General features: G+C 52.8%; 1 protein-coding gene across 1 annotated transcript in view; it reads right to left on the bottom strand.

Annotated features, from left to right (window-relative positions):
- MAP2K1 (mitogen-activated protein kinase kinase 1) overlaps nucleotides 1-26,496 on the bottom strand; it is a 65,471-nt gene that overhangs the window by 1,284 nt on the left and 37,691 nt on the right. The window contains exons 3-10 of the mRNA XM_040969935.1: nucleotides 25,592-25,738; nucleotides 19,963-20,040; nucleotides 19,412-19,463; nucleotides 6,121-6,245; nucleotides 3,213-3,414; nucleotides 2,174-2,238; nucleotides 435-496; nucleotides 68-113 (exon numbers count right to left, since the gene is read on the bottom strand). Coding sequence (XP_040825869.1) covers nucleotides 68-113; nucleotides 435-496; nucleotides 2,174-2,238; nucleotides 3,213-3,414; nucleotides 6,121-6,245; nucleotides 19,412-19,463; nucleotides 19,963-20,040; nucleotides 25,592-25,738 — 777 coding nt within the window. The remainder of the gene's footprint in view (nucleotides 1-67; nucleotides 114-434; nucleotides 497-2,173; nucleotides 2,239-3,212; nucleotides 3,415-6,120; nucleotides 6,246-19,411; nucleotides 19,464-19,962; nucleotides 20,041-25,591; nucleotides 25,739-26,496) is intronic.

Genomic DNA, 26,496 nt, shown 5'->3' with positions numbered 1-26,496 from the left:
CAGGCTCAGGGGGCCCCACGCAGGTGACCCACGGGCATGGGGACAGGCCTGGAATACACGGACTCACCATAAGCTGCTTTAGATCCGCTCTCTCGGCAGGGTTCTTTATCAAGCTGTGGAAGAGACGAGACTGGGTGAGGACACTGCCTGGCATTGCTTCCCACAACTGCTCCTGCTGCCCCTACCTCTGCCCAGAGCAGTTCCTGGGCCATGCTGGCCTCTCCCCGCTATCTTAGCCCAACAGCACAGGGACTCCTGCCCAAACTGAGGTCACAAAGCACCATGCCAGTCCCTGGAGAGCAATGCCAAGGGCAGCGGCTACAGCAAGGCACACCACACAGCCCCCAAACTGCAAGAAGGGATGTCTGGGTATGCATAGGGGCACATGTGGCATACCCAACAGAGGCCAGGATGTTGGGTGGGAGCCAACTTACCATTTATTCACAAAATCTTGAAACTCCAGGCTGAAGACTGCACTGGGCAGTTTCGGAGGAGGCTGTAAACAAAGGGCAGGCCATGAGACACACCTGCCTACAGCTCCAGGCGGCACCCTGGCCTGCCCCAGCCCCACCCTGCCAGAACCACAGGCCTCACAGGGCACAGGCAGGACCAGCACCAAGCCAAGCATTCTACTACTTGCTTGCCTGGTGATGTCCAACAAATCACTGAGCCTCAATGTTCCCTGCCTATGACAAGAGGTGGCTTGAGCTCTGTCTATACAACTGAAAATCCTGCAGGGTGGCCTGGACCCAAACCAGCAGTGACTAGCAGCAGCAGCTAGGGGGCAGTGCAAGCCACCAGGCAGAGCTCAGACCAGGGCATAAAACCAGGGAAAATAGTCCCTTTTTAAGAGCAGCACCCAGCAGGAGAAAGGCCACCTGCAGGCTGGGGACTAAGAGTTCACTTAGGCACAGCAGGCAGCGTGTCAATGCACAGCCCCACATCAACAGGCGATCTGCAATGAAACAGACCTGATGCCCTCTACTAGAAAGCCCTGCCTGCCTTTCGGAGGCCCTTTGTGTCTGAGCTGAGCTTAACGCCTAGGAACACGAGTAAGCCCCGCCACTGAGCGCATGTGCAGGCTGCAAGGAATGAAGGCAGAGTAGCAGCTCAGTCCCAGCACGCCTACATCCACTCCTTCCCAGGGGATGGCAAAAGACTGGGTGGGCAGAGCCGGACTCCTCTGTGTGAAGTCACACAGGAGTGTGAGGCTGTGGAAGCCTGCAGCACACCCAGGAGAGCAGGGCAGGCCCCCTCCTGCTCCCATGGGTCCCCAGAGCCACCAGTGTGGGGCCTGAGCAGTACAGGATGGACAACAGATGGCTCCTCCTGAAAACGGGCATGCACCCCGCCTCCCGTAAAATCTGAACATCCTGCTGCTGTGCACAGGACTTCGTGCAAAGCTGGGTAGATACTAGTGAGCTGTCAATCAAACCCTGGCGACTGGGAACTTGTGCCAGGGAGAGCTTGGCTTGCGGCCTGCTGGGTCTGTGACAGACCTGGGGACCTTGAGCCTTTCCTGTAGTGGTCCTGTGGGCCATGGAGTCCAAGACGCTGCAGCCCAGGCCCACGGTGCCCATGCAGCCCGAAATTCAGTTTGCTAAGAAAGTGCAGGATGCACTTTCATAAGAGAATAGAGCTAGCCCGCTGGTCCTACACGGCAGCCAACGGTAGGCTGTCAGCTGCCTCCCAACTCGCCAGAATTTGTCCCTTCCCTGCAACCAGCCAGGGTTCTCCCCCCTGAAGCAGGGAACACTGACCGTGCCTTCTCCACCCCCCAAGATCCCCCAGCTGGCCCATCCATGTCCAACAGTCCTGTAGCTCCTCCACACGCCCTCCTTGCAATTCCTTAGGGGTGGAGAGGTATTCGCCTTGTCTGTCCCACAAATTCCAGGGACTTGGTGTTTCTCCATCCCGCTACTGTTCCCGCCCCCACCTGCAGTCCTTGGGACACAGTGGGTGCACAAGAAAACCTGAGGATGCCTTGGAGTCCTGGCTTGGAGGGACGCGCAGCCACCCAGGGACCACCAGAGTTTCAGTTCCTGCAGTGCCATATGCAAAGCAGAACCCTGGAACCCTGGGCCCACATAGAGTGACCTGCAGGTATCCCAGTTGGCTCAGCTGTGGGTGTTTTCTGAAGAGAAGTAAACCCAAGCAGCCAGGTGGTGCTTACCTCATTGACGATGTAATCCAACAGCTCAAAAATCGCCATGGGAGGCCGGCTGTCCATGCCGTACGCTACACGTTTTGTGGAAGGAAAAGAGAATGCTGTTCAGAGCCAGCTGCAAGATGGGCACAGATCCCGGGGGCCCACAAAAGTCATGGAGCACAAACAGGTGGCACAGCCACAGAGGAGGGCTGCCTACAGAGGGACCCACACACCGTCATGGCCAGCCCGTTGGGGTCCAAGCCCAAGGGCTGGGATTTGTAAAGCAGAGGGAGAATGTAACTACCCTCTTGCTCATGCTGAGAGCCAATAAGACAACATACTAGCTAATGGCGGGACTTGGCTTTGCTCCTCCCTGAACGTGGGTTTCTTTGTTCCACAGTGCAGAGCTACAAGCCAGCTCAGGGGCTCCAGCCATCGGCTACTTCTGGCCAATCTGCTCCTTCCACATGTGCTGTCGTTCTCCATATAGACCTCAGGGAGCCAAGGCTAGTCTCCTCGGCCAGAGTTCTCCCCGGTGCCAGGTAGACCCCTGGACACGCACACCCCGAGGAGGATAGCGGTCATCCTGGGAGTCAAGCATTCTGTGGCCCCGTTTGCTCAGCTCCACAATGGAGCCCAGAGCGCAGAACTCACAGCTACCCTGCTCTTAAACACAGATGATGCTGGGTAAGTCGTGGGGACAGAAGGAAGGTCAGGTGCTGCCAGCAGACAGGGCAGGAATGCTAATGGGACCGGACTCTCCCTGTGGGCTGATGCAAATGGTCTGGAATGAAACATCTGTGAGGAGCTAGACACCACAGCACCTGACACTTCCACATTGTATGCCCTGTGGACTGTATCAAATGAAAAACCGACCGCAACAGGTCATGATGAACAGCCAGCTGAGATCAAAAGCATAAGCCAATCTGTGGAACCCAGTGGGAACCCCACAAATGACAGGAAACTGTTAACATAATTTTGCCCACCACCCCAGCACCTAGGGCCAACCCAGCCTTCCTGAAACCGCTGACCGTGAGGAAATGTCCCTCCCCAGGCCACTCACAGCTGAGGGGCCTGCCAGGGGTCCGAGGCCTGGCCGGGGTCTCGGCTGCCTCTCCCTCCACCTGGCACCCGAACAGCAGCTCCAGCTCCTTGGCGTCAGGTGGCGGGATGGGGTAGCGGCCCACAGCCATCTCCACCAGAGACAGCCCCATGCTCCAGATGTCGGACTGCACGGAGTAGTGCGTGCCCTGCAGTCTCTCCGGCTGTGGACAGAGACACACGCAATTAGGACCCCAGGCCCGCCAGCCCACCCCTGCTCCTAAACTCCATGCCCACCAAACCCTCTCTCGATCCCCCCTTCCACCGTTCTGCCTGCTACTCTTACCTGCAGTGCCTACCCAAAGCCCCACCCAAGAAGCTGACAGTGGGTCGGAATCTTACGTGGGAAGCAGGGAGCACACATCACAGCACCCTGCCTCACAACCCAATCAAATCTGATCACTCCCCTAGGCTCCACCATCAGGCACCCTAGGGTAACTCCACTCCATCCTTAATGTATGAATCAAGACATAGGGTTCTGGACCATGCACAACATGGTGCACTGGGTGGACAGAACAAAGGGTCTGAGAGTCCAAGTCCCATCTTTGGGTTGTCAAGGAGTTCCTAAGCTTCAGCTTCCTCTTTATAAAAATGGATTGTGGGGCCTGGCGTTGTGGCCTAGCAGCTAAAGTCCTCATCTTGAATGTGCTGGGATCCCATATGGGCACCGGTTCTAATCCTGGCAGCTCTACTTCCCATACAGCTCCCTGCTTGTGGCCTAGGAAAGCAGTGGAGGACGGCCCAAAGCTTTGGGACCCTGCACCCGTGTGGGAGACCCAGAAGAAGTTCCTGAATCCTGGTTTCAGATTGGCATAGCATCGGCCGTTGCGCTCACTTGGAGAGTGAATCATCAGATGGAAGATCTTCCTCTCTGACTTTCCCCTCCTCTCTGTATATCTGACTTTCCAATAAATAAATAAATCTTAAAAAAAAAAAAATGGATTGTGGTGCTGGGGTGGTAGCTCAACAGGCTAATCCCTCCACTTGTAAGTGCCAGTATCCCATACTGGCACCAGTTTGTGACATAGCTGTTCCACTTTCCTTCTAGCTGCTCCCTGATGGTGGCTGGGAAAAGCAGCAGAGGATGATCCAGGTCCTTGGGCCCCTGCACCCATGTGAGAGAACCAAAGGAAATTCCTGGCTTCAGATCAGCTCAGCTCTGGCCATTGTGGCCATTTGGGGAGTAAACCAGTAGATAGAAGATCTTTCTTTGTCTCTCCTCTCTGAAAATTTCCCTTTCAAATGAAAATAAATAAATCCTTATATTAAAAGCGGGGGCTGCTGCTGCTGCTGGTGACAGTGACAACACGGCCAAATGCTCACCCTACTCCTTAGTTAACTGAGAAGGGCGGATGAAATGAAGCCTTACACTGCATGCTGAAAGGTGCTGCACAATCAAGTATGATTGACAGTGGTTGAATGAGCCTAATAGAAAAACCTACACAGAACTACACAAAAATGTATTTCAAGAACTTTATGAGAACATTTTTATTCTGACTCTAGTATATTTATTTAGACTGACTTCTCCCTCAGGGTTTTGCACCAACTCTGTTTTGCAGCCAACCACAGAAGGAACCACAGAGATTCAAACCACTGTACCCTGGGCTGCCAAGGCCCACTGCCTGCTGATCAAATTTGAACCTGGAAGTTGGCAGTGGAGTAGCTCAGGACAGCAGCTGCTTAGCTCAGAGCTGTGTGGGGAAGAAGCTGGGAGGCGAGGTGCGGGAGAGCTCTCCCATGGGTCACTCACTGCACAGCACAGAAGCAGGACAGGGCACTCGGGTATGGCAGAACGCACTGGTTACTGGGCTGCCCAGTGAGGTGGCTTTCAGTCCTGCCTGATCAGGGCTAGGGCTGGAGCATCTGTGTCCCTGTAATCAGGGCTTCAGTTCCCAAAGTCTTCAGTGGTTGGCATGGAGAGGGTGGAGACATACTATAACACCCATGGTTGGAGGTGAGGTCTGTGGGCTGTGACTGGACCCTAAAAGTCACAGGGTAAAGCCCCAATTCTGAATCCCAGGGCTTAGTAGGGAGCCACAAGCACACACTCTCACACCATGACTCCTGCCAAGGGATGCTCTGGCCTCACTGGAACTAGGACTATCACTTTGGACACAAATCTGCGTGGCCACTTGGGACACCTTCCTCTCATACCTGAATGCCAATTCAAGTCTCAGCAATAGCACCCTCAATCCAGCTACCTGGGAATGTAGCCTGGGAGGCAGCCAGGAGGGCTCAGTGCTTGGGTTCCTATCACCCAAAGGGGAGACCTAGATGGAGCTCCTGGCTCCTGGCTTTGGCCCAGCCCCAGCCCTGGTTGCTGTAGCCATTTGCAGATTTGGAGAATGAAACAGTAGGGGGGTGGGGGGGCGGGGCAGGTAGGTTGTAGTTATAGCTTCTCTAGAATTTGGGCTTTCAAGTAGATGAAAATCAGTTTTTTAAAAAGTGAGCCAAAAGAGCTTTTGCTCCTGAAAGTGCCTTTTTCTTTCTTTCTTTCCTTTTTTTTTTTTTGTGATCTCCTTTCGAGTTTTTAATTATCTGCTTTTGCTCTACTTGAAAAAGAAAGATCGATCAAAGCTGGGGGCCCTGCAAGGGCTCAAAGGGCAGAATAACAGGGGAGGTATGTAGGAGACAGGGAGCTTACTGTCTCCCAAAGGGAGGCCGAATTCTGTCCCCAAACACCCAGGGCCTGCTGGGGGGCAAGGCCCCAGGCATGTAGGTGCGTCTGGGCCTGTGAAAGGCTGCAGCCTTGTTGGACGGGGGATGCAGTACCATGGCTCAGCCTTCACCCATCACTCAACACAGTACTGGAGCCAGAAAGGCATCCCCTGGCTCCCATCTGTGACTGCCCCTGCTATGGCTGCACGTACCGACATGTAGGACCTAGTGCCCACGAAGGAGTTGGCCATGGAGTCGATGAGCTGCCCACTGACCCCAAAGTCGCAGAGCTTTATCTCCCCACGCGAGTTGACCAGGATGTTGGAGGGCTTGACATCTGAGAGGGAGAGAAAGTAGAAGTGAGGGATGGCTGCCATGCAGGCTGGACACAAGAAGGCTCTGTGCCCCACACAGGCCTGGAACAAATTTCCTGTCCTGACCAGAGCTAATCTTCAGCTTGCAAATGCTGGGCTGTGTGGCCCCTGATCTGCCCATCTTGACGAGGGTGAGGAAAAACTGTCAGGAGATGAAACAGCCACTGCTGTGATCATAAGATAGCAAGCTGGGCACCTCCACATTCCAGGGACACAGACGTGGCCATATGACATGCAGGACAAGATGTCATCATGAATACCCAAGGTCTCCATCCACTGCTTCAACCCCACCTCCGCCCCCACCCTCATTCGGGCAACACACAGGGCCTTGGACTGCTCAGAAAGGAGGCAGACACACCCACCACTGAGGCCATGACTCAGACACCAAAGGGATGGCTGACGGGCAGCTCCTGTTACTGACTTCCATGTTAGGAACTCATGTGGCAGCCAGTAGCCCTGCCACTCAGAGCAGCAGCCCTTCCCTGCACCCCCAGCCTTGCCCACTGGCCATGACCTATACTAGGCCTCCATCTGCAGAGAGAAGCCACCTGCCTCAGCTTCACACAACCACCCTGCAGAGTGGACAGGCCAGAGCCTGCACTCCTCAGTGTTCAATGGGCAGCCTCAGTAAGTAATGAGAGACGCACCATGGGCAGGCCATGTCCAGAGTCAAGATCCTAAGCGCAGACAGGCCCCACCTCCCAACCACTATCTCAGGGGATATCCAAGAAGTCCTCACCACCCGCCAGGGCCATCACTAATATTGCACTACTTCCCTCTAATGGCCATCTCTTTCGTCTCAGACGGAATCTAACAAGGCTACTGAAGTACCTCTCCAAGAACTGAAGGGGGAAAAAAAAAAAAGAGTATAACCCCCACAGCGGCCTAGAAGTCCCTCTCAGCCCCAGCCTCTCTCCACCCTATCGGCCCTAAGCACCATGGGGCAGAAGAGAACATGGGCCCAAGCAGGTGAACGGACATAGGCTGGCAGGTGACGCATGCACACACGTACTCATGGCCACTGATGCAGACTGGCCAAAGCTTGGCCATCATCCCTTTCTGTGGTCTCCCAGGCAGCACCAGACCTTACCAAGCCCTATACAACCTGCAGCCTTGACAGCCTTCCAGGACATCTGGCTCCTCCCCTTTCCCGATGCAGAGTCCCAGGTCCCCACAGTCACTCTGCCTCGGCTTTAACATAACAGAGCACTAATTGATTTGGAAAGACAGCAAGCAGGTCCTATGGCCTCCCAGGGACCTATGGGGAGAGCCAGCACTCCCAAACAGGCCTGGTGCAGCGGCAGTCAAGGAGTAAACTTGGCAGCTGCTGATCGAGACCTGACCCCAATCCAAAGCACTCAGAACCACTCTGAGGGGACAGAGCCCTGGAGGTGGGATGCGTTCAGGGTGGAAGAAGCAGGGAAGAGAGCTGGGCCTGCCCCATGCCTGCTGGGGCTCTCCCACCAGAGCCCACCTCCCTCCACACACCACAGCCTCTTGTACCCAGGCTGGACCTTGCTGCCCTCGCACCTCTGACTATACCAAATGTCCCCGATGGCCTGTCTGGACATGATCTGTCAGGCCTTGTTTGGGAGTGGGAGAACGGCACTGGCTAAGAGAAGACAAGCTGGGATGCAGTCCTGGCCCTAGCACCAGCTGGCCACCCAGATAGCCCAGCCTGCAGCAAGTCACTTCATGCTGTTTCTGATGTGGAAGCAGCCACCATGGGCTCCCAACACTCAACACAGAGGAGCAGTAACCCAAGCAAAGCAGAGCGCAAACAGCTGCCATGGAGACGAGTACAAGGGTTGGGCCTGCCACAAGCGCCCTGCCCAAGTGCAGCGTCAGGGAGGCAGGGCCCACTCCTCCCCTGCAGCCACTTCTCCCCCTGCCGCGCGCCTCTAGCTGTCCCTGGATTCTGTTTTCCAGTCGCACGGCACAAACAGAACTCCTCTTGTCAAACTTACATAATGCTGCCGTCAGCTCTGGCTTCTCCTGCCCCAGGGAGGGCAGCCTGGGGGCTGGGTAAGGAGGACAGCTTGAGGGGCTCTTCTGCAGGAGCCATGGGGACCTGGCAAGTAGAGGCTGAGGACCACCCCCAGACCCCACAGCCCATCCCACAGCTCTCAGGCCACAGCAGAATGGAAGTGTGTGATGGCAGACCAGGCCCTGACCTCCCTGGGTCCCTAAGCTGGCTCCCACAGCAGCCAGCCCCTCCCCACAAAGCCCCTGTCCCCACTTGTCCGCACAACAACTGTGGCTCCCAGCTGCCTGCCAGAGCACGCTGGGCTTCCTCAGGCCTGGCTTGCTAAGTCCTCCAGGGGTCCTTCCTTACCTCTCTGCCTTCACCCCAACATGCCCCTCCTCCTCCTCCCTGACCAGCCCTGCCCAGCCTTCTCCACCCCTCCTTCCCCTATGCTGCTCCCCTCATGTGACCCATCCTCCTATCTATCTACCCTCTCACCTCCACTGCTGGGTGCCCCTTCTCCCCATTCCCCTCCCCAACCTTGAAGATTGCCCTGGCACAAGCACACTGTCCTAGCAGAATCCTTAAAGGCTGTTCCCATCACAGCCCATCTCCACCTCCCAAAGCCCCTTTCAGGCTGGGGGCCGGGCTGTGTGCTGGAGTACCACTAGCCCTTGGTCAGGCTGGGCGAGGCTTCCCAAAGAGCCCTGCGGGCCACTGAGACATGACAGCCACCCCTTGCAACCATGGGGATGGGAAGCAGTGCTTTCTGCAAAAATTAATGATGAGGTTTAAGAAAAAACGAGAAATACATTGTTCTGATTCTTCTCTGTCCCAGAAATAACCACCGCTCCAAGTCCTGGCTGCCTTCACGGGCACAGGCTGTGAAGCAGAACTCCAGAGCATCCCCCTCCTTGCAAATCAGAGACCTGACTACAATCCTTCAGGGGGCTGTGTGTTCTAGGCACACAGGAAGTGCCTGCTCTGAGCAGCGAGTACAAGGGACACAGCCCTTGTCCCTATCCCCACACCACCCCTGCAGACAGAACCCAACAAATCACCAGCATACAAGTGTCCTGACAGCTGAGATGGAGTAAATCAGTGGATGAAAAATCTCTCTCCATCTCTGCTTCTCTCTGTAACGGTCTTCAGATAAAAATTAATAAATCTTAAAAGAGAAAATAACAAAAGGCCTCAATCCCAAGAAAAGGCAGAAGAGGGGGTGCAAGGAGGAAAAAAAGGAAGACAACAAAGGTGGGACAAAGGTGAAAGCTGTGTCTCCCACCTGAGACACAGAACTAATCCAGAACTGAGAGGACATTGGCTAAACCAGAATTTAAGGGCTTTTTTGTTTGCTTTTTAAATAAAGACTCTGAGTTGATTTAAATGGTGGTTTAGCCTCCGCCCACCTCCCCGGCAGGGCTGGCTGTGGCCTTCTCCCAAGATGGCCGATGAGGTTTCTGGGAGTCACCTCGGGCTCTCTAGGGCCTCAGGGAGCTCACTGAGCAGCAGATAGAAGGCAGAGGACACCCAAACCCTCCAAGGAGCATTCCCTGACACCTCCCTCTGCCACCCGAGCTCTTGTTCTTCAGAGTGCTGACAGAGGGTCCCAGCTTTCTCCTGTCCCCTTGCCAAGGCAAGCAAGGGGGTGGGGTGGGGGCAGAGCTGACAGGTGAAAACAGCCGAGGGGAGCAGGGGAAGCGCCTGGGTTCAGCACACTCAGACCAGATGGCACCCTCCCCAGGGCAGACTGCGAGCAGCAGGCATGCCATCCAGGAACTGGGGCCAGGGTCCAGTCACCCCTGCTCCAAATGCTGAAAAAGAGAAGGCAGAGCCTGGTGGGGCTGGGTCGAGGAGAGAGCACAAAGCTTCCTGTTCAGCTCCAGCCATCATGCTCCTTGACAAGCCCAAGGGCAGCTGCATGTTGTTCCCACTCCCTCTGATGAACCACCTCATGCCAATGAGGAGCCTCTGGAGCTGCCCGCCAGGGCCTGACCAGCTGCTATTTTGGTCTCTCTCTCCTTGTAAGAGTCTCACAGCCAAACTGAGCAACTGTGCTGCAGGGTCTGCTCCCTTCCCATCCAAGACTCCTAGGGTTTTACTCCTCTTCCCCACACCCTGCTTGCTCCCTGACAGCCTGCTGCTCCCTGCCCTCACCCCCACTCAGGCACACAACCGTGATGTGACATGATGGTTCAAGGGTTCAGGACTGGCTTTCCATTCATGCACACCATTCTAACACATGGCCTACATTTGTCAAACACTATGCAGCGAAAGTCGGAGCTCGGGGAACGAGGGATACACTAGAGGGAGTTGAGGGGAAGCCAGCGGCTGGGATAAGAATGGAAAGAGCTCCCAGATGTCCGGGCTTGCTCCCAGTGACTGCATCTGGCAGAGCAGGCCTATTTTACAGAGACGGGGGCTCAGGCTGAAGTCCGCCACGCTCACACCCTTTCCCATCTGGAGACCTTGTACTGGAGCACCGTGTCTCGCCCTGTGGACTGCATGGGATACTTGGGGAGAGGAGCAGGCAATGTGTCTGTCACAAAGTCAAGCAACCACTCACAGGCAGGAAAAGCATGCTGGCCAATGGGGATACACATGCTGTTCAAGAAAGGGCAAGACGTGGGGAACAAGCCTCAACCCACTGAAGGCCAATCCTGCCCAGCAGGAAGAGATGGGGAAACACAAATTATGACGAAAGCAGGCAGGCCGGATGGAGCACCAAGCACTTGTGAGGGGTGGGCGAGAACTTCCAATGAGGCCACTCTATTTATGGTAACCCAGGTTCCGCCCAAGTAAGGCATCACCAATTGTGCCCAGGGTCCACTCAGCATAAAACACTGAAAAAGTAGTCTAAGGGCTTGTGTAGCACTTTAAGCTGCTGCTGCTGCCACTGCCTAGAACGCTGGCACCCCATATGTGGGCACTGATTCAAATCTAGGATGCTGTGCTTCCAATCCAACTCCCAGCTAGCTACTGGGTCTGGGAAAACAGCAGATGATGACCCCAGCTACTGCAGCCATTTGGGGAGTGAACCAGAGGATGAAAGATCTCTGTCTCTTTGTCTCTGTCCTTCTCCCAGCTTAGTGGAGGTGAAGGAGGAATTCACCACAGTGTGTGGAGACTCAAGGAAAGATGTCAGGTAGACATCAAAGATAATCCTAGCTGAGACCGCTGAGAACTGTCCCTGTCATGTACGCCTCTTCAGGGAACATGCTGCTACCCTCTCTCCAAGCAAGAGCTTCAGCTGAAGACTGAGGCAGCCCAAACCACGCACACCAGCCCATCCACCTTCCCATCCTTCCTGTCTTCCACTCCAGGGAGTAGGGAGAGGGCTGCCTAACTCACAGGCACCCCTTCCTGCCCACTCTGTGCTCAGAGCTGCTGGCACCCCGTGGGGCTGGGTCAGATGCATACTACTGGCTGGAGGGTGGCATCTTCCTTCTGCCATAGAGAAGCGAGGAAAGCAGAGCTGCAGGTGTGTGTCCTGTCTGTTCCCAGGGGACGGGCTGCAACTGGCCTCAGGAAGGGTCCCCCTGTTGTGTGACATTGGCTTGGGCTGCTTTCTGTTCTTGTAACCAAGAACCCTCTGCGAACAAAACCCAGCTCTGGAAAGCCACCTGAATCCCACTGCTCCCCAGACCCCTCTTCCTGATGTCTTTGTAACACTTGTGGCATCAGTACAAGTGTCACTTTCTTCTAACCATCTTTTCTGGGGAAAAAATTCAAAATATGCATAAAAGTAGAGACAGCAACTACATATCCCCCAACATTCAGCTTCCACTAAGCTCCCCTGCTGCCAATCCTACTGCTCTAAGCTGCCTGGCATTTCCTTTGCAGTGCGGAGTGGGAGGAAAAGATTGTGTAAAGGCAGGCACCCTTTGCTTTCCACTGGAGCCACTTAGTATTTCCTTTAAGGACAGATCCCTGTTTTGCTGCCTCCATGTCAGGCATCCTGTGCTCCACTCCCCATGGAATTGCTTTCCCAAAACTGCCACACACCATCTACCAAATTGCAAAGTCCCACTCACCACCTCTTGCTCCATGAGCACACCCTAAAGAAATTCCTCTGGTATGGGGTGGAGTGGTACTGGGAGGGCATACACCCCCACCTCAACATCCTGCCTGCTTCTCTGGAGAAGCTAGGAGACACACTCACCTACAGTTAATATCCTATGGGTGGCATGATTCCACACCAGAGAGCATGGGATTCACATTCCTAATGGGGACACTGCAGGGGTGGGGAATAACAACTAGATTCTGGCTACCAAGGAACCAGGGCAGTCTACAACTGGTCCCTCGTCCCTGCAAACTCACTGTCCCCCGCAAGCTCTCCCTGCCACAGTTATGAGAGTGACAGCTCAGGCTCACCAGAGGTGCAGAGGACAGAAACCTAGAGAAGATCTCAGGCCAGCGCCTTATGCGGGTTGCAGAAATCACTCAGGAATTCACTCAAGCAGCTTCCAACACAACAAAGCGAGAACACACTCGTGCCACCTCAGACTGTACCCACAAGCCAAGGTAAGAGGAGGAATTTGGAAACTCCCTGCTGGGTGCAACTTGGACACCCATGGGCGTTCTGTGCTAACTCTGCCCTGGAGAGTAAGAGCCTCCCCTGGCTGCCTATCAGCACAGCCCGGCTCTGGTCTGAACCAGTCTATACCACGTGTCCTTAACACATTCAGGCTGCCTTTCAGCACACCCTAGAGGTCCAGGTTGCTAAGTCAACACTGGGCGCAAGGTTCAGGCAGGCCACCCACTATTGTGTGTGACAGAGGAGAGACAAAGCAAGCTGAGGTGTGACTTAACACCATTCTCAGCAGTTACTGATCTTCCTCAGACGGCATCTCCAGGGCTAAGCCATGTTGATCCAAGTCATGCAAACCTTCTGCAGGGTCTTGATCAGAGCAGGCTAAGCAAAGCCAGGGCAACACACACCCCTGCTGCCCACAGCTCCAGACATGGCCACACCCTGCTGTCCTCTCTTCCCCCAACCCCTGAGCTCACAGGTAGACAACAGACCACGCAGGAGTGGAACCTGCAGCTACCACGGACAACATCAGGACTTGACAGAAACCAAGCTCCAGCTCCACAGCTCCAGCTCATTCTCCCTGCCGAGTTCATCCACAGCATTAGCTTTCTGCTGAAATTCTCAACTTCATGGACAGATGAAGTAATCAGGTGAGTTCTTTGAAAAGAACCAAGGGAGGACACCACTCTGGTTTTGAAGGCCTCACAGTCATTCTTCCAGAGGTAACTTCTCACACCTAGCCCTGTAGCCCCAGGGCAGCCACACAAACCACCCTGGGAGGCTGTGAGCCAACAAAGCTTCATCTGGGGATGAAAGCTAAAAGCCACCCTCAGTGAGCAGGCCATGAAGCAAGAGGCAGCAGGGCAGGTGGGGCTTGGGGGCCATTTGTCCCATCCCTGCTGCACAAAATCCTGCCTTCAGCAGCTTTCCTGTTGTCCTACCCAATACTTGGTAATAACTTGTCATGTAAATACTTGGTTTAGCTCTGATGGCTCCCTGTGCACAGTGACAGGTGGGGGACGGAGGCAGGTGCTCTTAAGTGCTGACCCAGTAAGGAGTTCTTCCTCCAGGACAGGCAGCTCTAGGGAACAGATATGCCTGTGGCTGGTGAGGCCAAGCCTGGCCCAGTGAGGATGATCTCACACAAGGAAGCCCACCCAGGAATAAACAAAGTTGATAGGCCAGCATCGTGGTCCACTGGGTTAAGAAACGGCCTGTGGTGCCGGCATTCCACTTGAGCACAGGTTTGAATCCTAGCAGCTCTGCTTCCAATCCAGCTCCCTGTTAACGCTCCTGGAAAGGCAATGGAATAAGACTCAAGGGCTTGGGCCCCGGCTCACACGTGGAAGACCTGGGTGGGATTCCTGACCCAGCCCCAGCTGTGGTGGCCATTGGGAAATTAACTAGCACACAGAAAATTTTCTTTGCCTTCCCACCCTCACTGCATTAAGTCTGCCTTTCAAATAAATAAAGAAACCTTAAAAAAAAAAAAAAATAAAGCAAAGCCAAGCAGAAAACAGCGTCCTGGGGTGTCGCGTCCAGTCCATTCCTCCTGCCTTCACCCAATGCTGACTCAAGTCAGTACTCTCTTTCGATGAAGTCATGTTGAACTGGTTTCTGCCACAACCAGAGAATTCTAAGAAATGGCATCACAGCTAACTCCACCCAAGAGGAGGCAGGGCAGTGACTAGGGTGGAACCCTCAGCAGGCACCCCGGCTCTCCACACTGATTCACTGCACTGGACCTTGGGATTCAGCAGCTGCTCCACACACATCACAACCACCAGCAACTTGTCTGGTGGGGAAAGACAGAAGGAGAGGGGCACGTGAACACAGGAGAGCACACACACTTTCTCCCAGCTACGGGGCTCACAAACCAATGGCCAGCTCTGCTCAGCAGCCCCCACGCCACAGTGGACCACAGAGACGGCCATGGCCCTGAACACCAGGGTTGAAGAACAGAGTATGTGTTCTGCCTAATGGCACAGCAGCATCCAGAGAAGGAGCCCAGGCCACCAGTACCAGGCTGCTCTCATACTGCCCAGGGACAGCAGGGACCGATCACCTCTCAGGAAGGAAGATGACAGGTGCTGCCCACCCAGGTTCCTACCTGGTGTGCACAGTATACACAAAAGCTGGCCACACTGCCCAGCAAGGCAGTAGGCCCCTCCAGGGTACACAGAGTACCCTGGCCACTATAGTACACAGATGCCTTGGCCAGCTGGAAGCACTGCACCTAAATGGTATCTGAAAACCCAGGGTGGCCCTGGTGCCATAGCCTATTAGCTAAAGTGCTCGCCTTGCACACACCAAGACCCCATATGGACACAAGTTCTAATCCAGACTATTCCGTTTTCCATCCAGCTCTCTGTGGCCAGGAAAGGCAGTCGAGGACGACCCTTCACCCACATGGGAGCAGGGACCCTGAACCCACATGGGAGACCCAGAAGAAGCTCCTGGCTCCTGGCTTTGGATCAGCTCAGCTTCAGCCATTGTGGCCATTTAGGAAGTGAATCAGAGGACAGATGATCTATTTTTATCTTTCTCTCTCCCTCTCTCTCTTCCTCTCTGTGTATCTGGCTTTCCAACAAAAATAAATAAATCTTTAAAAAAGGGAGAGGGGGACTCAGCGCAGAGGCCTAGAGGCTAAAGCCTCGCCTTGAACGCTCCGGGATCCCATATGGGCACCGGGTCTAATCCCGGCAGCTCTGTTTCCCATCTAGCTCCCTGCTTGTGGCCTGGGAAAGCAGTCAGGGTTGGTCCAAAGCTTTGGGATTCTGCACCTGCGTGGGAAACCTGGAGGAAGTTTCTGGCTTTGGATTGGCGCAACACCAGCCACTGCGGCCACTTGGGGAGTGAATCACTGAACGGAAGATCTTCCTCTCTGTCTCTCCTCCTCCTCTCTGTTTATCTGACTTCCCAATAAAAATAAATTTGAAAAAAAAAGTGACTGGTTTCCCTCCATACATCACAAATGCATTTCCTCTCTCACTAAGTATTTCAGCTGCCATGATGGCTGGCTATGTGGTACTATCATATTCCCTTTTCAAATCCTCACTCCTTCATTCTTTCTTTCATTTTGTATGTTGTTTACACAGTTGACAAGGATGGATGCATATGTGGACCACTGATTTAATTAGGGTGGGGGTGGTCGAAGCTTGGGGGAAGGTGGGTTAGGCAAATGCTTCCAATTTTCCTTTTCTTCCCTTTTCTCCTGTATCTGGCAGGCAAGGAGGGATGTACTGCCATAATGCTGGAAAGAAATGCCCGAGCCAGGCTGCAGCAACTCACTTGGCTTTTTGACGACCATGAGACCATGTCTGAAGGGCATGCTTTGATACAGGAAAGAATTACCTCAGTTTTCTCCAAGATACACACCTATAAGTCACTCTCAACTTAGTCATCAGAAGCCAGGAGTGCCAGCTGAGGGCACAGGGTACCGATCTGTGCCCAACACCAGGCAGAACCCTCTGGGATGTAGCCAAGCTCAGCTGGCATGTGGTTAGCTGTGGGCAGGGGCAGCTGCTTCCCTGCTTGAGTGGCCCAGAGCTGCTTAGTTTGCTGTCCTGGTTGGGGGTGCAGTTCAGCCCCTCCACGGATGCCCCAAGTTCCCGGGGGTCCTGCTCAGGAGTGAGTTTGGGAAGCTGAGCAACCGGTCACACAGCAGCTAAGGGTTACTAAGTGCCGTGCGCCCAGCTCTGCTCTCCGCACTCCATGCACAGTATCTGAAGGTATCCACACAATCCATGGCCTAGGCCATCCTCTCCAGCTTCCTGAGTTTACAGCTGAACAACAAATGCCAGGGTTACAAAGCAAGCAGCACAGTCAAAACTTGGATCCTGGACTTGATCACTGACAAAGTCACTGGAAAAAACAGGTCACAGTATCTTACAGCTCCCTCCAGCAAGAGGCGGAGTCTTCACTCTGCCTTTGAAATCTTGGCTTGACCACGTGATTTGCTTTGGCCAGCAGGTTGTAAACAAACAGAATGACTCACAAGCCTAACAGGGGGCTTGCATTTGGGCTACTGGAAAGCCCAAGACCAGCAGGGGAAGATTCAGCAAGGGTAGCTATCACATGGGGGCAGGATCCTGCCAATCCACAAAGCAGTAGGAAGTTAGCAAACTATTTATGCCTTGTTATATGCTACATAATAATTGGGGGGGGGGGGAGTGTAGGGCGTGGTACAGTGTTAAGCCAATGCTTGTGACACCTGCATTTCATATTGAAGCAGTGGTTCAAGTCCCAATTGCTTCACTTCCAATCTAGCTTCCCTGCGAATGCACCTAGAGAAACAGTGGAGGAGAGCCACAGTGCTCATGTTCCTGCCCCACATGGGAGACGCAGATGGAATTTCAGGCTCTAGACTTCAGCCTAGACCAGCTCAGCTCATTACAGCCATGTAAGGAATAAAGCAGCAGATGGATGATCTCTCTCTCTCTCTCTCTCTCTCTCAAACTCCTATTTTCAAATAAATATCTTCAAAAAAATCAATTTATGTTAAGAAAAAAAAATTGGGGCTGGCACAGTGGCATAGCAAGCTAACCGTCCTCCTTCAACACTGGCATCCCATATTGGCACCTGTTCATGCTCCGGCTACTCCACTTACAATCCAGCTCCCTATAAATGGTTTGGAAAAACAGTGGAGGGTGGCTCAAATCCCTGGGCCCCTGCACCTGAGAGAGAAGTTAGACTGGGTAGTAAGTAGTTAGAGTATTCTGGGTCTCCAAGTCATCATTTTTTTTTCTCAAATATAAAATGGTATTTTCCCCACCAGGGCACGTTTCTCCAAGACAAGTACATATTTTAACATATCAAGAACACACTTCCCCAAGAGACAAGGGCAACACTAACATACCAATTTCCCACCTGAAGCGTCAGCCCTATTCTACCTCTGGCCATTGCCAAGGGGGAGGACCTCAGACTGGTCTCTTCATCATTAGAAAGGGACCGAAGAAGTTGGCTGGTGACACCTCTCTGGGCCTTTGTCCAAGGGCCAGGTAGGTACTATGAAAACCAGGAATTCAGGGCCCAGTGCAATACTGTAATGGTTAAGGTCCTCGCCTTGAACGTGCCAGGATCCCATATGGGCGCTGGTTCTGATCCCTGCAGCTCCACTTCCCATCTAGCTCCCTGCTTGTGGCCTAGGAAAGCAGTTGAGGACGGCCCAAGGCCTTGGGACCCTGCACCCGTGTGGGAGACCTGGAAAGAAGTTCCTGGTTCTGGATCGGCTCAGCACCAGCCGTTGCGCTCACTTGGGGAGCGAATCATAGGATAGAAGATCTTCCTCTCTGTCTCTCCTCCTCTCTGTACATCTGCCTTTCCAATAAAATAAATAAATCTTTCAAAAACAACAACAAAACCAGGAATTCTCCTTTGTTTATGGAGAAACATCTTTGAGGTGAACCTTTAAAAGATGCTTTCCCCACCATTAATACAGATTTTTCCCTCTTTCCTCCTCCTGCCACTATGGCAGGAGATATGAGTCTTTTCTATCTCAAAACCCCCTCCCGTCACTAGGACAGGAGCTCCTTTTCTCAGCTTTTCTGATAAATCTTGCTTTAAAACTAAACTGTGTCTGCATGAAAATTCGAGACAAGAATTGAGGCTGCTGCTGTATTCGGGGTCAAAAATCCTACAAAACACCCACATGGGAGACCTGGGAAAAGTTTCTGGCTCATGGCTCCAGATCAGCTCCAGCCATTGTGGCCATTTATGGAGTGAACTATCAGATGAAGATCTCTCTCTGTCTCTCCTTCTCTCTATAAATCTGCTTTTCCAATAAAAATAAATAAACATTTAAAAAATAATAATAAAAAGTTGAGGCAGAGGAAAAAGCCTCTGTACTCTTTCCCAGGCTTCCTCAAGGACAGAATAAGAAATGAGTAGAAATTTCATTAGGAAACACTGTCTTTAGACCAGAAGCAGATTGTACTGGCAGCACAGAAGCCAGGAACAACCACAGGGAGACTAAGCCTCTGCTTGCAGTGCCAGCATCCCATATGGACTCTCTCCCATGCACCCCCTGTGTCAGGTTTCCACTTGCTGAGCTTCCTGCTTGGGGGCCCAGCGGTGCAGAGCACCATTCCACAGCCCAGGCCTCTCATCTCCTCACCCTGGCTGAGCTGAGCACCAAGGACAGGCCAGCCCAGACAAGCAATGCTTCCTGGGGCACACACCTTCTTCCCCTTCACAGCTGTGCCAGTGGAGAATTGCACCCAAGACATCTAAGTAGGGTCTGGCTCAAGAAGCCATTCTTCATGCCAAAGAGTAGTAATTGGTAAAACCAGAAAAGCAAGCCTGGGGGAGGCAGGGGCAGCATGGAGCAGGGGACGGAGTAGACCTCTTTCTCCACTGGGAATGGAAATAAAGCCAGAGTATACCATTGAACAGCACAGAACTCGGCCTACAGGAGGTGCTCGGTAAAGACACCAGCATGTCAAACCCGTGAGGAGGATGAAGAGAGTGGGATCTGAAGCCCAGGCCACCAAATGAACAAGAACTTGTACTAATGCCCAACAGGGTGTTTGTGATCAAAAGGCATTTACATCACAACCAAACACAAGACAAGAGAATGCCACAAACTCCGCATGTCAGCCAGAATTCCACACCCGCCCAGGGCTGCTCACCTCGGTGCATGATCTTGTGCTTCTCCCTCAGGTACGTCAGGCCCTTGATCACCTGCAGGGAGGACAGTGTGTGAGGCCGCGGAACACAAGCAGCAGCGTCTAGCATGCTCTAGATCTGCTTTCCCAGGGGCTGGGAAACAGCTTGGCTACCAGCACAATTTTGCCCTCCTATGTTATGTTTGTGTGTGCGTATAACCTGCTCTACCAAGCAGTCACCTTTTAACATGGTTGATAGAGAATATTTTCAAGTAAAATCAGCGATTATAAGTTTAATCAAGTCTGACACCACCACCCACGCATGCACGTCTGCCTCCCACACCTGAATGAGGATTCTGGATCTCTCGGTCCTACTTTCTCAAAACACAGACTGTAACACAAAGAAAGTCATTTTGCTTGCTCATACAAATGGGAGACACTATTACATAGATTTCACAGAGGGAACATGCTAATGATAAAGTCTTGTTCAAAGCTTCCACCTAACTTCTCCCTCCCTCCCACCTCACAAGCTTCCAGAGAGGGCCCTCAGAAGGAACAGCCCAGAGCATACTCACAGCAATGCTAACTTTCCCCAGAATCTGCTCAGGAATCCGTCCAGCTTTCTTGAGGACTTGATCCAAGGAACCACCATCCTAAGAACAAGAGCAGCCCATGAGTGACAACTCCAGCTCGTCTTCCAACTGCCAAGCTGCACAGGGAGAGCTGGACTCACAGACCCCCCTAGAAGGCCAGGGCCTCACACTGGCCTCGGCAACAGACATGAAACAGAATGACCATGAGCCACATGGAAGGAGGTGACACGGAATGAGCAGCTCAAATCATTTGGCTATCGCTGTACAAGTCTCTAATTCAGCGGTCATGAAAAGGCTTGTAGGGTGAGTGCTACAGCACAGCGGGGGAAATCCGTGCCTGGGACAGCTGAACCCATCTCCAACTTCGGGTCTGAGCCCCAGTTACTCCACACTTTAGATCCAGCTTCATGCTCATGTGCCTGAGAGGCAGCAGCTGATAACCCAAGGACTTGGCTCCTGTTACCCATGTGGGAGACCCGGCTGGGGTTCAAGGCTCCCTGCTTTGGCCTGGTGAAGGCCAGATGATATCTCCGTCCCTCCTTTTTTCTCTGTCACTCTGCTTTTAAAATAAATAATCAACTGTCTAAATCTGAATCTCAACTCTCCCACTATCTGGGAGACCTGAACCAAGTTACTCAACTGATAAAGTAAGGATGGTAATGAATAAGGCCATTCTTTTTTTTTTTTAAGATTTATTTTATTTTCATTGGAAAGTCAGATATACATAGAGGAGGAGAGACAGAGAGGAAGATCTTCCGTCCGATGGGTCATTCCCCAAGTGAGCGCAACGGCTGGTGATGTACCAATCCAAAGCCAGGAGTCAGGAACCTCTTCCGGGTATCCCACACGGGTGCAGGGTCTCAAGGCTCTGGGCTGTCCTCGACTGCCTTCCCAGGCCACAAGCAGGGAGCTGGATGGGAAGTGGAGCTGCCGGGACTAGAACTGGTGCCCATATGGGATCCCGGAGCATTCAAGGTGAGGACTTTAGTTGCTAGGCCACGCTGCCGGGCCCGAATAAGGCCGTTCTAATAGCAACAGGGCTACCACAGAATTAATCAAGCTAACAGAAATGAAGCACTTAGAAAAATGTGTAGCACGTAATAAATACTCAGGAACTATTAGCCACTTTATCATGAGCATCTAAGTCACAACTTGGTATAATTCTGACAAATCATGGTTAGTACAAAGCAAAACAGTTCATTCAGTCCACAAACCCTACCAAGCATCATGGATTGAGTTAGGTTCTACAAGGGCAGATACATGAATAAGAGCTGATAGCTGCTCCCAATAAACATATTAACTAACATAACAAAACAAAACAAAAAAACCCACAGAGTAAAAGCAGTGGACACAGAGTTAAGAGGGAATTCTAACTTCAGCTAGAAAGATGGCATTTGAACTAAACCTCCCTCAAAGGATGAGCATGACTTGCACACTTGGAAAGGGACAAAGCAAGAGGAGAAAGGAGTGGCAGGCCTCAGGGAGGACCACGGCAGAGCAGTACTGAACTGTTTAGTGCTCCCAGAGCCACATGCAGCCCCTGGCCCTATGGGTGTGTGGACTGCTGCAGTGAGGAGAAATCGAGCCAGGGAGAGCCACCTGAGGCCAGAGCCCCAGCCAGGAACCAGCACCTTACTGCCTGCAGGCAAGATGGGCTGCACCCCAGCTGAAAAAAAGGGACAAGACTAGCAAGGAGGTGATTCGGAGATAGCAACTGGTCGGAGAGGGGCCTGGGGAAGACCCCAGGAGGAAGGGATGCATGCTGTGAGGCCAGAACATGCACAGCTCCACACTTTAGTCTGTGAATGATTAGAAACCCTGCACTCAGAGAAGCCCAGTACTTCACAGCAGAAGCGGGGAGACCCCCATGGCCTCAGGAAGCCCGTGAGCACCAGCAACTTGAAATCACCCTTGCAGGCAGAGGGATCTCCTGCATACTCCAACTGACCTTCTAAATACCCTGTCTAGACTGAGCAGTTACAGCCCCATCTGCCACATATCCACCACCTCTGCATAAGGCACAGGGGCATAGAACAGTGCTCTCTACACAGATGGAATGTACTCCTCTGACCAGGACAACCAATATGCAAAGGCAGAGCAGTGAAAAGTCCTCCCCTGAAACCAAGCAGGCAACAACCACTGAATGAAGAGATGATGCTATGGGAAAGATGGATAAGGATGAGACTTGATTCTGGAATGACAGAGACGCCCTTAAGGTGGGCAAAACCCAGAGAAGCAGAGGTAGGTGTCCTCACACACCAGCCCGAATGTGGCAGCCATCAGTGCAACCTCAAGGAACACCATGCAAAGCAGTAAACGAAAAGGACAGAGCACAGCCCCACTGCTGTAAAAATAAATCACGTGTAAACTCACAAAAACAAAATCGCAATTGTCAACACAGCAACTGTCACGGGTTTCTACCCCATGATATTTCCATCCTTATGCTTTCCTACTCTTTACAGATTTTCTGCAATAGAATAAATGCTTCACTTTTCTAAATGATTCTAAAATTACTGAACTCATCTGCAGGAGTGGATAAACAACATCAATAAATCAATTAGCAGATACTAAGCACCCAGTTTGTGCCAAGACATTGTTAGGTAGACACAAAACCACTTTCTTTTGAGAAGAGATAAAAAAAAATAATTAATAATAGTAAATAAGAGTCTCATCCAAGGATATACTTTCCCAGGAGGTAATATTTCAATCAATGCTAAAACATTCTATGTGTATACAAAGAGTCTGGGCCAATTGATGTCTGATCACAGACACTGAGGGGAAGAAAACCTACATACCTGTGGATGCTAAAAGACAGGGTAATCCCACCTACCACACCAGCTGCCCTGCCACAGCACAGCTTTGGGGCATCACAAACCTGGTACAACTTCCTGGTGGGCAGGAGGCAACCAAGGCACACAGCGGAGTCTGGGTTGGCCTAGCCTTTCCTATGAGGCACAGACAGCCCCACACCTGCAGCACAGGTGCATGACGCCCCCTGAAACACAACAATTCTTCCAGAGCCCCTGGAAGAACCCTGCTCCAGGCTGAGGCCCAAGCAATCAAACAAATGTCACATTCTGGGCTGCCTTAACAAAACAGTCAGCCGCATGGCCAAGTCAGGACAAAACCACAGCCCAGTGGCTACACCTGAGTCAACAGCTCCTGGAACTAGCACAACACCCAGAGCTGTCCTTCACCCCTGGGAACAGGGACTCAGTGCAGAAAGTTCCACAAGATTTTTTCTGCCCCTGATGCAATACAGCTACTGTGCAGACAGGCTCTGCCTGGACCACTTTCCCAAACAGCCAGAGAAAACCACAAACCTAGATATGTACAGAGCCACTCTGTCCAAACTGGCTTCAGAGGAGACAGAAAGCTACACACCTGCAGTTCTCAGATCGCTTCCTCCACTCCATCATTGAACTTTATACCCCAACTAACTCAGACAGACTCCAGGGGCTGGGCAGAGGGCAGGCAGCCAACAGTCTACTGTCCTCAGCACTGGGTACAGCAAACATTTCTACTGCAGAAGAAGAGGCACTGGTCCCTTCCCTCATTCTCCCCTCGAGCTCTGAGCAGAGGGACAGCTTGGACGATGAAAGGGACAGTGCCAAGCAGCCCGCGGCGAACCCTACAGCGCTCTCCTGCTGCTTCGAGAACCTGCCAAGAACTTGCCGTCACCAACTACAGCTGCTGAATGCATGCTTATTTTTAGAAACCAATTATTAACAAAACCAGTGGTGCTTCTGTGAAAGTATTCCAGGGGAGGGACTCATGCTTGATGAAGAGAAGAGCTCAAAAGCTTTATTCCTCTCCCTGTATCAGCTCTCAACCCCAGGTCCCTGCTTGCTCAGTGCCTCCTCCCCAGGGGAGCAGGAAGCAACTTCTCTGAGGACAAAAGTATTTCTGCTCTGATTGGGGAACACCCTCGCCCTGGCCCATGTCACCTCACTCATACAGGACACTGCAAACATGGCCTGTTTCTAGGAAGGGCCAGGGCACACTGTACACACGACACAGGTCTACTTTAAAATGCATCCCTTGAAAGTGATCAGAACAATGTCTCCATGATACGCAGTTGTGCAAATACAGCGGCATCAGCTGCGGACATGGGCTGGCAGGTTTTCAGGTGGACACTGGATACTTGCTTCCACTTTGTGCACACTTGAAAACGTTCACACCGAAGGGCTGCATCAAGCACAGGCAGCAGTGAATGCCAGGCAAAGGCTGTGACACAGAGCAGCTCAGAGCCCCGGAGGAGTGTGCTGTGGGGTAGAGCTCCCTACGGGACACCACCTATCAGTGCTGAAGGCGAGGCGAGGCAGCAAGCCCGAAAACAGTGGCAGGCAGCGGCTGGAGTTTTCCCACCCATGGGGACAGCCCATGTAGGAGCTCAAGGAACAGATAAGTGGTCAGAGTGCCCAGAGATGGAAGTGAAAACTACCCTCAGTTGCACGGACTTTGAGCTATGGCTACTTCTGACACAGTCCTGCTGGGTCCCTCCAGCAGCTGGGAGCCTCTGCTCTCATACTCCCAGACTGTCCCAGCTGCCCTTAGGAGCCAGGACTGCCGAGACAGAGCCCCCCAGTACTGACTCTAAGACACAACTCTTCCCTTGGGCTCCAGGCCATAGTGGGCCTTTCCCCATCCTGGCCACCATCCGTCATTCAGCACACACCGCATTGCCCCCATCAATACTGCATTGCACTCCCAGGTTCTGGCCAGTTTTCCAAGATCAAGCTCTCCAGGGTAATCCTGGAGATGGCTGCAGTTTTGGTGCCTTGGTTGGGAGAACATCTCACTGCCCCCTCTGAGAGCATGGGCAAGCAGCCCCTTCCCATCCTTCATCATCTTCTGGGAGGAAGGCCTGGGGAAAGGGAACATGGCACTTCATAAAGGATGTGACCAATGGTTGTGGATCTGGAGTGAAAGAGGACCCCAGGATGCAAGCCCCCTCAGGATTGCACAACATGCCAGTGTGAGACAAACAGAAGCATTTGCCTCATCTCAGCGGGTTCTCAAACAGCAGGCCACCAGCAACAGCGGAGCCCAGGGCTAACCTCTGAAGCACGGGCCCTGGTGTCCAACCATGCTGGGCTACAGATGGCCTCCTGGTCACACTGCTGAAAGGAGAATGCTGGATGGCACAGACCTTGGAGCTCACTCTTGACAGAAGCACAGAAGATTCCTTCTGGCAGCAAAAGGCAGAGCAAACTCCCACCAGAGCTCAGCAACACTTACCTCCACACTGCCAGCCCTCACCTGAGAGATGCTGGCACACAGCAAAGATTTCTCTGTCTCTCTACTTTCCAAATAATTCTTTACAAGAAAAAGCTCTCTGAAGGTAGGGGCTGTTTTATTTACCTTCATAACCAAGACTTTGGACCTGGCTCACTGCGCTGCCTACAGTGACTGGATTTTCAAACTCATCCACCAGGTTTGCCCCACCAGAACAGGGCACTAGCAAATGCGCTCCAAGCACACCCTCAGGGGCACATGCAGGTCCCGTCCTCTTGTGAACATTCAAGTTCACAAGCTTCCCCAACACTCCCGACTACAGCCAGCTAGGACCAAGCCAGAGGCCGGATCCCTCCCCTGGCAGGCCCCGTACCATGTGCTCCATGCATATGCTGATCTCGCCATCACTGTAGAAGGCCCCGTAGAAGCCCACGATGTAAGGCGAGTTGCACTCGTGCAGGACCTGCAGCTCCCGTATGATCTGGTTGCGGATGGCCGGCTTGATCTCCAGGTGAATGAGCTGGGGAAGAGGTCATAAATGGGTGGACGGTGAATGCAGGGGAGCCAGAAGTCTTTCTTCAAACATCTCAAGTCGTCAAAAGAGGAGACAAATTTTAACACATAAGTTGCTGCTCAAAGCCCTGAGTATCCAGACACCAAGGCCAGCGCTGGCACTGGTTCCTGCTAGGAGCCACACTGAGGAGAACACCAGGCCTGGCTCTCCTGAGCACAGGGGCAGATGGGAGGAGTGGACAAGAAGGGAAGGAACACTGGCCATAAGGACACAGTTCACACACACGGGCTGGGGGACAGAAAGGCTCAAGAACTGGGGTATGATTCCCTGAGCTGCCTGGCAGTCGCCCCTGGACTTCAGGAGCCTGAAGTGGCTGAAATTCACCGAAGGTCTCAGGTGCTACCTAATCTCCAGACACTGTCCCTTGCTCCAGCTGCAAGAAGGTGTCAGGCCATAATGTGGTTACCTAGCAAGGTAAAGTCTCTACAAAATGGCATGGGCAGTGAGGACAGGGGACGGTGGTCATCAGCATGGACAACAGCAGCTGGGGAGTCAGATATGAGGCAGTCCTGGGAGATGGATGGGCAGAAGGAACAGCAGGGACAGGCAGAAACAAAGGGACAAGAATGGGTGTGATGCTGGAGTCAGGGACAAGCCTGAAGAGGTGGGCTGAGGGTAGAAAAGAGGGGATGTCCAGCTGGAAGGCTGCACACCACAGTGGGAGGTACAGGCACTGCACTGGTGAGGCTGGGGCCAGGGAGCAG

Source organism: Ochotona curzoniae, unplaced genomic scaffold (assembly GCF_017591425.1).
Source record: "Ochotona curzoniae isolate NIBS_2020 unplaced genomic scaffold, NIBS_Ocur_1.0 scaffold_4701, whole genome shotgun sequence".
In the NCBI taxonomy this organism is placed as follows: Eukaryota; Metazoa; Chordata; class Mammalia; order Lagomorpha; family Ochotonidae; genus Ochotona; species Ochotona curzoniae.
Note: the sequence above shows the minus strand (reverse complement) of the source record. Positions and strands in the feature narration are given on the sequence as shown.